Raw genomic sequence first — 10,468 nt, forward strand, 5'->3', positions numbered from 1 at the left:
ACCCATTAATTGCTCAGATTTAGAAGAAATTAGCGGGATGAAAAGGTAAACTTCTCTCCTTTGGTGGGAAAATTATTTTGATTAAGCATGTGTTGAATAGCATGCCTATTCACATGCTTTTAGTTTTGAATTTAGCAAAGGGAGTTTTGTTGACTTTGAAAGGGATTTTCTCTAATTTTTTATGGGGTTCATCCATAGAGAATAAAAAAACAAAATGGATTTCGTGGATGAAAATTTGTTTGCCAATAAAAGAAGGGGGGCTTGTGATACGAGATTTATGAGAAGCTCAATCTTCTTTGCTTATGAAGTTTGCTTGGAAAATCCTTCAAGGGAATTTTTTGTGGGCTATTTTTTTCTCTTCTCTTCCAAATATGTTCGGGATAAGCATATTTATTCGGTTATGAATGTGAAGAAGGGTTCTCATTTCTAGAAGGGGATTATGCGGTTAATGCCAATTGTGTTGAAGAATTCAAGATGGCTTATTCGCAAAGGAAAAGTTTTTGGTTCGATAACTGGCTGCGTGAGGGGATATTGGCAGAGAATAGTTTGGTGATTGGGGATTTTAGTTTGCAGATCAAGTATCTTTGGACTGAATCAAGTTGGAATGAAGAGATGCTTCGGTTCTTGGTGCCTGAGAAGCTGGTGCAGAAAATTACTAAGTCTGAGATCAAGGTGAAGGAGGGAGAAGATAAATGTGTTTGAGAGCCTTTGATTGATGGTAATTTTTCTACCAAGTTTGCATGGTAGCTTGTGTAGAAAAAAGGGAGTTTGTGCTCTTGGCGAAGATGGTTGTGGCATGATGGAGTTCCTAAGAGGATGTCATTTTGTTGTTGGAAGGCTAGAAGGAAGTCATTACCAATTGATGAGGCTATTATGCAGTTGGGTATTCCATTGGTCTCAAAATGTTGTTGCTATATTGAGCCTAATGTAGAGACATTAGATCATGTTCTATGTGAGGGGGAGGGGCCGAAAAAAAATATGGAATTATTTTGCGTCAATTTGTGGGATTCGGTTGCCACGACTTCTCACATGGGATGGGATGATGAGTGTTTGGTGGAGGCATGCATCTTCTACTTCAAAGGTTGGCTGGTCCCGTGGTGTGCTACCCATTATTATTTCTTGGGCACTTTAAAGGGCTAGATGTGCATCTCGGATGGAAGGTGTTAATTTCGATTGGAGGGTCGTTTTGAGAGTAGTAGAAGTGATCTTAAGAGATATTTCAAATGGTTTGCGAAAATTCAAATGAATGGGTGTTAATGATTTTTTAGTTTTACAGGACCTTAATTGTCATATTTTTCCGGTTCGTGAAAAATTACCAAGATTAATAGCTTGGAACCTGCCAGACTTGAGTTTTTTTAGACTCAATGTTGATGGTGGTTCTTGTGGCAATCGAGGGAGATCCGGTGGTAGGGGCATCCTTCAGAACTATAGGGGCAAGGTGATAGTAGGGTTTGCTCACTCATATGGTCATGCGACGAATACCATTGCCGTGCCGAGTGTCGTGCTCTTCTTGATGAGCTTCATTTGTGTCACTCAATGAGTTTGAGAGATTTGTGGGTGAAATCTAATTTAAGTGTTATGATGGGCTAGCTAGCTTTTAGAATATGCAAATATTGGTTTCTTTGAAATTTTTGAAAAAAAATTCAATCTCTTGTTGATTTGTTCAATATTCAGTTCCGGCATATTTTCATAGAGGCGAACAGGCAGGAGACTTTTTGACAAAACAAGGCCTGATGGATAGATCTTTTGATTTCACTGGTACGTTCTAGGTGCAAGGAAGGCTTTGGGGTCATTCAGCTAGATTTACTGGGTATTCCATGTGTTCGTTATCGATTCATTCTTATGATGAAATGTTGTAAATTCTCTGGTGACATGTTTTGTTTTTATGGTATTCCTCCACCATAAGTAATGATTTTTTAATAAAATTGAGAAATGATCACTCATAGACACAGACTTTCGTCTCTTAAAAATATAAAAATTGCAAGACCAGACTCAATAGAATTGTAACTGTTTGCGAGCTTTGACAACTAAAATTTAACACGAAATTTACTGCAAAACTGTTTGTGAGGCTTGATTGCCAACCTCAAGGTTATAAGGATTTACAGCTCAAATATAAAACTCAAATAGATTTTTTCTTCTTGCGTTTATGGCGGTCATCACTGCCTTTGTCCTCTCTCTTTGCCCCACCATTGCGAGATCTCTTTGGTGCCTGAGACCAAATGAATTGAAATTCCGTTAGCTGGTTAATCCCTGATTAGTTGCCATACCTAATCCTTGACTTCTTAGAAAGCACTCCGACATCACTCGTGTGAAAATTGGCATAAGCTAGGTATCATCTTTGGAATAAAGTAAAAAAATTTAACAATACCTCAGTAGAGAATGTCTTCAGTGGGTCTCCACTTTTTTTGAATTTTTTCTTTGATCCACCGTGGCGAGCAGATTTGGTATTTCCCATTGCAGCCCTAGCAAGCTTGACAAATTTGCGGGCTTCTTGTGTTTTTGGGTCCAATAGATAGTCCGGCACATCACGTAGGTGAGGAGCAGGGGGATTCTTGCTGAGGACCTTGTCATGTTTCAATAGATCTGCTCAACATATGAGTTGAAATTTTGAACCTCAGAGAGTCAGGCAAGAGTTAGAAAAATAAATACTGTAGATATCTAACTATAAAATTTCATTACCTAAGTCTCTTGGATTTACTTCAAAATGAGCTTTCAACCTAACCAGGCATAGGCAGATCATCAGAAAGAAAAGCAGAACCATAGGGGAATTAAGAGGATAATGTCTAATTGATACAAGGTCAGAAACCTTAAACAAAAGAATGACTGCTCAAATACTAGTTAAATCACCGCACCATAGTGAAAACCTGAAATATTTGGAAGTCATGCAAAATACAACCCTCAAGCAGGCCACAAGAAGACTAGGTTTGAGTTTTTTAAAAGTCATGGATCTATTTAGCAAGTGATTAGGTGAAAAGAGAATTCCTAATCTTGAGAAAAGCGCTGTTTGGTTTGTACTCACTTTTCAGAATTAAGAATTTCATTCCTCAAATCCTGAGCTCGTGACTCCCTAACAGCAACTTTTGTCACACTCTTCCCAACATCCTGTAAAAGTCAACATTTACAATCAAATCATTTTTGTATAAATCTCAGGATAACACACACACACACACACACAGAGTAGGGGTTCTCTGTTAGAAAGGTAAATGAATTGGCCATCACCTCAGCTCTGTATCGTAAGGACTCCACTGCATTCTTCGAGAGCAGAGAAAAGGGAGTTATTAAGTCCGAATCCTTCTTTTCATTATCCCCTAAAAAAGCTTTTATTTCTTCAAAAATTTCCATCTCATCAGGAGAAACCTGCAAAGGAATAATTATTAGAACTCTGTAAGGCAGATATACTTGCCACATCATCTCATTCCAATCATCATTACCATTGTCCATCCCCTGCCTTATATCAGCAGAAACAGGGAAAATTCTAGCAAGCAATGAGCACTGTTCAAAGATGACTTACATGTTCACATGAAACCTCAAACTGGGGCGTCAGCCGCGTCACATATGTACATATATATACACATAATCATACCCACCACCCCTATATAGTTATATACAAATATATATAAATAATAGAAGCTATTTCATTTTCGTTCACTAATAGTGTAATCCCAGGTGCACAGGGGCATTTTGTTACACTGCATTGGGGTCAACCAGTAAAGAAAGTTAACCCAATGGGCACCAACAAAGTGGGAACGCGGAGGAATGGGGGTGGGGTACTGGATTGGGCAAACTGATGATTGCTGTTGTACTAGGTGCAACAACAATATCAGTGCAACAACAATGTCACGGTAATCAAAGATATGCTCATGTTTTGTGGTAAAACCGGGTAACTTGTTTTGGAATGGGGTGGGATGAGAACTAGGGCATGCTAGGTCTAAATTTCAAAGTTATCATTCTGTATTGTATTGATACTGTGAGGGGAAAATGAATATAATCCATGATCTTAGAATCAAGTACCATAGATAAATACTCCTACTTATTATAATACATCCAAAAAGAAAAATGGCAATTTGTATCAGTCCTAAACAATTAACTTCAATGTTCTTTGATAAAAACTCACAAGAGAAATAGAAGCACCAGTGCTGTATGCTCTTCCTGTGCGTCCAATTCGATGTACATATCCAGCAACACTGGGTGGCATTTCAATGTTTATAACCTGTTCAAGGAAATATTGGGCAGTGCCAACATGGTTAACTGACATAATATTGTAATAATTCCCCCTCTAAAAAGAATTGCATACTAGCCAGCAGCCAAACACGGCATTTATCATGAAAATCTAGCAAGGTACTGCATGAAGAACTTGATTCATCATAAGGCACAAAAAAAGAAAAAGCACCATAATCGACAGAAACAAGCAAAAATTCAGATAAATAAGGTGGCTCTTATATAGTGGGAAACATTCCCAAGCTAAGGTGATTGTTTTTTTTTTTTAATAATATTCCCAAGCTAAAGTGATTGAATTAATCAATCATCATCCTCTCAAATTACATATGGGGATTTGTTTGTTTGATTTCAAGAGAAATCACCTTGGTGGTTAACAACCAAAGTTAAGTACCGAAAAGCAATGGGCATTTCATGATGTTTAATGGGATGCTAATATTTCAAAATATTGGAACTCCAACTGAAGAAATATACAGTTTCATCCCTCCAAAGAAAAGATAACTCGTGAAATATTGAACAACGATCCAGAGAAAGCGCTAGCCACATCTAGGCTATAAACCCAAAGGAGCTAGACAATTTGTAGTGTGACAGTATAGGTGTGACTGGCGCATTCTGTGTCATTACAGATCAGTTTCTTGCTGTTTATAATGGTTCCAAAAACTCCAGTTGTGACCTTGACTAGTTCTTTTGGAGTATAAGCTCAGATGTGGTTTGGACTTTCCTTGGGTCACTACATATTGAAACTTACAATGAATTGACGATGAAAGAATGTGCTCAAACAAATTAAGCAATTCTTCAGAATTAATACTGAAGAGAATCCTCAAAATTTGCCACACAATAGCAAACATACATACATCTCACCTGCCTGTCAGACTGAAAATTTGAATCACCAGAACAATTCTTTTCTTAAGAAGTACATCTTGCCACAAGAATTATTACATGATTCATTCAGAGGCCAAAACATAGTTTCAATTGGCTTTTGAGTGGCAATAGAACCTTAAGTTCACATGTTTGAAATCCCAAAAACTACCAGTTCTAATTCAAACAAGAAAGTATAACCATAAACAACAGCAACAAAACTTCCAGACACAACATGCCACAAGCAAACTAGCAATCACCTACCGTGTGTACATTTTTAAAGTCAATACCCCTCACTACTCCAAATTCAGAGTCTAGTTTTTGCTTGGCATGCTTTCTAGACTTTCTTGTTTCAGCATTTCTTTCCCCATTGACTTCTTCCTTCTCTTTTGTTTCACTGTCATCAGTTGCAATCAAATAATCAAAAAGCCCAGCATTGAATTCCTGATGACAAGCCAGTGACATTAAAGGGTACTTGTTAGTAGTTATAAAGTTGTAAAAACCATCACTGATCAGTGATAACAATATAAACTATCATTCTCAAAATGAAATGCTAGCAGCAAATCTACCAAAATCAAATTTAGAAAAGAAAATCATTACAAGGTTTCAGAATAAATCGGTATTAAAGCAGACCTCAAGAATATGAAGACGAGAATTCTGTGGCAACTCAGAATTTAAAACAGCAGACTTGATTCCAAACTGCAGCAAAAAGAATAATTGCAGTCAGTTAGGAAGGATGCGAAACACAAAAATATATAAAACTATGATGTTTGATACAATGTTAACCAACACAAATCTTGTATAATTAGTAGTTCTACTTGAAGGACAAGAAATATAAGTTTCTTCTAATATAAATACATATATACTTTTTTCATGCAGAAAAAATGAAGAGAACAGAATCCTTCTAGACAGACAAGACATAACACCCCAATGGAAGGCCTAAGCCACATTTGGGCCTATACTCCAAAAGGACTAATCAATGGTACAATTGGAGCCCCATTGGAATCATTATAAAGATCAAGAACTTCTCCCTCCCAAGGAATGTGGGATCCCAAACATCACCTATATTCCTCACTCAATATGGGTATCACATTCGAAATAGTCTAAAACCATCATTGACCAAGGGTCCAAGACTTTATTTATGCATTATAAGTCAGATGTTCCACTCTTAAAGACCATATTTAGTTTCAGAAAGATACAAAGCTGCCGGAGAGAAAGAAAGCAAGTATTTCGTAGACTATTAAAGAAAGGGAGAACACGTATACCTAAATGAGTTTGCATACCTTTTCCAGAAACAGTTTTGATCTATATCCCATGTCTATGGTATTAGTAAAAATCAGAACTTTCTTTTGAACCAACTCCAACTTCAAGAGGGCAAGGATGTGGAGTAATTTATCACGACCACCACATGAAATCTGAAAACAAAAGAAACATGACATTAAACTCATTACTAAAATGATCTTCATTGTCCAAACAGATTAAAAGACAAGTGTGAATGTATGGGGGATTAATGAACATAAACCAAATCCATACAGGTCAATGAACCCAAAATTACTTGAGAAAATTTGACAGACAATTCACCTTAACTTTAACAAAATGACGTGCAATAGCAAGTAACCCAAACGCATTATATAAAAACATATGAACTTGTTTTCATCATCGAACTGAAGATGGAGATATAAATGCAGAAATACCAGGACGTGGCTGACTAAAGTTGCCTACTGTCAGGTTTATTTTGCTTGAAAAAAACTGTTTATCTAGAGATATTACAACATCACGTCTTTGCAAGAAAGAGGAGAGAAATCAGGAAATATGTTGAAAATGGTGAGAAACAAGTGGAGATGATTTCCACATGCATCTATGCCAATATTACCAACAGTGCAATTAAAAGTTACAATTTTTTTTTTATTGGCACCATGGTGTCCAGGAACAAACTCCCAACTAATCCCGGGATTCTTACCACTTGAGCTGACCCCCTAGGGATTTGGCCCTTACCAGGCCCTTATGATTATCTTAGGAGTGTCCATTACTCATACAAAATAATATGATTCCCATGCAGAAGAACTTAGGTACATGGCCAAAGAAAAATTAGTCGAAAGGCAAGATAGTTTTCCTAATTACCAAAATGAGCATATCAATCTTACCCAAAATTGCTGAACATTCTTGGGGATAATCTCATCTTTAATATTTCCCACTTCTGGCAAAGTCAAGATGAAGGGGTTGTGTAAAACCAGCTTCTTCAGTTTCTCAACATCACCACTGCAAATAAATGAATACCAGAAGAGATGACATTAAGAACAAACATACTGAACATCAACGCCACAAAGATTTGCTGCAATGTCAACAGCTAGTAGAAGGGAATTTTGAGGCCCATTGTTGTATCTTTATCAGGTCATAAGCATCAGGCCAAGAATGAGAAAGAGGTAAAAGAACAAATAAGCAAAATCCTAAAGTGACCTTATTGTTTGGGAGGAAGATATTAGCAAGAACAATGTGGTCTAATATTCATAAAACACCTAAATTAGCTCAAATAAGTGAAGTGGCACAGGTACACAGTAGAAGCAGACCTTGATGTGGCAGACATAAGAAGGCATTGACAACGCCTAGGAATGTGAGCTGTAAAAGCTTTTATGTCATCTTCATATCCATATGACAATAGAAGATCTGCCTGAGAAACAGAAAAAAAAATCAATCTCTCAAAATGAGAATACTAAGCAATCATGTCTTAATGGTTAAGAAAGAAAGTATCATTACCTAGAATATTCTAATCATCGATATTTGTGTTACAATGTGACAGAACAATATAAGAATGTTTCAAGTATCAATACAAAGCATTTGTGTATTATGTGGAGCACTTGGCTGGAAAGGAATGAGGGGTGTTTGAATAATAGGGAAAGAACTTTGAAAATTTTTTATGTTTTACCTGTTTAGTTGGTTTTCAGCTATTGTTTTGAATGATGGGGCGTTCATGAGTTTCTGTCCTCATTTTCTAGTAGTTGAATGTATTTAGGTGTTTCTTTTGTATACTCCCTATGTACATGGGCTTTTCCTATTACATTCATTGAATAAATTTTACTTATAAAAATAAAATAAAAAATAAAAAATAAAAAAATATCAATACAAAGCAGAAAAGTTTTCATTTTGAATAAGTAATACATAAGCAGAGAATTTTTCATTTCCATTCTAAATGAGATAAAAATTCTGTAAACAAATTAATGAAGCTGATATAGTTGCTAAAGGCATAAAAATTACATACTAAATTTTAAATGAGGCTGTTCGAAAAGAATCCACATGCCATGAAACTCAAACAAAGCTAAAGAAATCAAACCATAAAAACTTAGGACCATATTCTTACCTCATCAAGTACAAGAATTTCAAGCGAGGCATCAATGGATGCTGATAGAAGTAGACCAGCTGACAAGCATTTTGGTATACAAGCAGGTGTGGAAACCAGAATATCTGGAGGTCCTGCTAGTGCAGTCCGCTGGAAGCAAAATTTAAAACCAACATGAGTTAACAAGACCTTTTTGTATTGGCCTACAACTACCCATTATAATGAGATGGAAACTTATGGGGAGAGCGTCTGCGCAAGAAGGAAGGTGCTTCTTTTATTTTATTTTTTATCAGGAATTAAATAAAAGAACATTGAACAAACCAAATCAGAAACAGGCATACTGCTCGTCAACTGCACAACTTTCAATTGAACTCTGCATAATTCAATGAGAGATGAAACCTCCGTAAAAACCTGAAAATCAGATACAATTAGTTCACAGATCGAACAAGGAAGTAGAAGCATTGAAAATCAAACAAAAGATACTAAAATTATACCTGTTGACACAGTTCTCGAGTTGGGACAAGAATAAATGCACTCGGAGCAAGCTTGTTCTTTGAACCATAATCAGTAAACAGCTTCTGAAGCAATGGAAGTAGATAAGCAAAGGTCTTCCCAGAACCAGTCTTTGCACGAGCAACGACGTCTTTACCTTCCTAAAAGCACGGAGAAGTACTATAATGAACCCACCGACAAAATGATAATTAGCTGAGAAAGAGCAGCAAAAAAAGAAGGAATGCGAATCTTTTTTTTTTTTTTCTTTTTTTCTTTTTCCGATTGGCAACGGGTATCCGGGGACGCTTAACTAATTTTGGAAGTATACAGACCATCAGCAAGAATTTACCCGCAAGTGCACCTCGGTTAATTCAGGGAAAAATCCCCCATTCAGATGGCCCTAGAGATTGTTTGCACCCAATGGAATTTGAACCTTACATATGAGGGGAGCATCCCCTCGAGCCCAAGTCCTTTACCACTTGAGCCAACCCCTAGGGTTAAAAGGATAACAAATATTTCACTCTGACATATATTTACGGATCAAAATAAATGAAATATAAACGTCCCATAAAAAATCTAGGGTCAGAGCACACAACAAAATAAACTGAACTGAGTCTAAGAGAAATCTCCGACTAACTTGAAGTAAGACTGTCATCATTTTCTATTTTTACTCAATTTTCTTGGCAAACCAACGGACCTTGATGCTTTCAGCCTACTATAAAGCCAATGTTTTGGTCGAGAAACTAAAGAAAAGTGTAGTAAGTCCAAAAGTAAAAAATTCCCACATTGTCTGAGCAGCCAAACAGAGGATAGATGAAGTAAAACAACTATAAATCATATAATTCAACAGAGTTAAAAAAATCTCACCAATATTAGAGGAACAGCGACTCGCTGAATGGGAGTGGGCTTCTCAATCCCCTTCTTGATTAGGGCACGAATAAGACGAGGGTCCAATCCTAGCTCTTCGAAGTTTAGATCTTCTTCTTCGTCTTCCGCTTCCTCGCGAGCAATATCTTTGGGTGGTTCCTCCATGCTTTCAACAATTAAGTCCCCCACTTTTGGCTGTGACAATTGACAAACTTCTCTGGGTAATAAAACCCTTCCCTTTATGAAATTAGGGTTTTAGGGGCACAGAGAGAGAGAGAGAGAGAGAGAGAGAGAGATTCGGGTCGATAGTGGATCCAAGATAAAATATCCAGCCAGTATTCGACATTCATGGGCTGGGCTTCTGTCCTGAAGGAAGCCTGCGATTCCACGAATAGAAATAGGATTTTATCTCGAGTTTGAAGATAAATAGGCTTGGAGTTTTTATTTATTTATTTATGTTTTTGAGTAGCAGGATTTCTTTCCTAATGAATGGTTTTGAATTCATTCCATTAAAAAGGAACAAAAAATTAAATAAGTAGCTGGAGAGAAATTTATAAGGTTGTTAGCTATATATCGTACGTGTAAAATAATATGTTAATATATATCTCTTTTATTGGATTATATATATGCATGGATATCTTCAAAGATGCGGATCATGAGGATTGAGGAGTAGTGATCGTATGGTACTGCAGGATTATCAAT

The 10,468-nt window shown here is 36.7% G+C and overlaps 1 protein-coding gene across 1 annotated transcript; it reads right to left on the bottom strand.

Moving 5' to 3' along the window:
• Positions 1-1,996: 1,996 nt before the first annotated feature.
• On the bottom strand, positions 1,997-10,052 carry LOC122274205 (DEAD-box ATP-dependent RNA helicase 16). The gene is made up of 15 exons (XM_043083212.1): positions 9,767-10,052; positions 8,902-9,060; positions 8,729-8,818; positions 8,429-8,557; positions 7,641-7,741; positions 7,218-7,332; positions 6,357-6,488; positions 5,707-5,772; positions 5,338-5,517; positions 4,115-4,210; positions 3,220-3,357; positions 3,020-3,102; positions 2,680-2,717; positions 2,369-2,583; positions 1,997-2,209 (listed from the first exon to the last, which is right to left on the bottom strand). Exons 1-15 carry the CDS (start codon positions 9,929-9,931, stop codon positions 2,120-2,122), a joined length of 1,797 nt encoding a protein of 598 aa, XP_042939146.1. The 5' UTR covers positions 9,932-10,052; the 3' UTR covers positions 1,997-2,119.
• Between the last annotated feature and the right edge of the window lie 416 nt (positions 10,053-10,468).

The sequence above is a fragment of the Carya illinoinensis genome, chromosome 8 (genome assembly GCF_018687715.1).
Source record: "Carya illinoinensis cultivar Pawnee chromosome 8, C.illinoinensisPawnee_v1, whole genome shotgun sequence".
Taxonomy (NCBI): domain Eukaryota; kingdom Viridiplantae; phylum Streptophyta; class Magnoliopsida; order Fagales; family Juglandaceae; genus Carya; species Carya illinoinensis.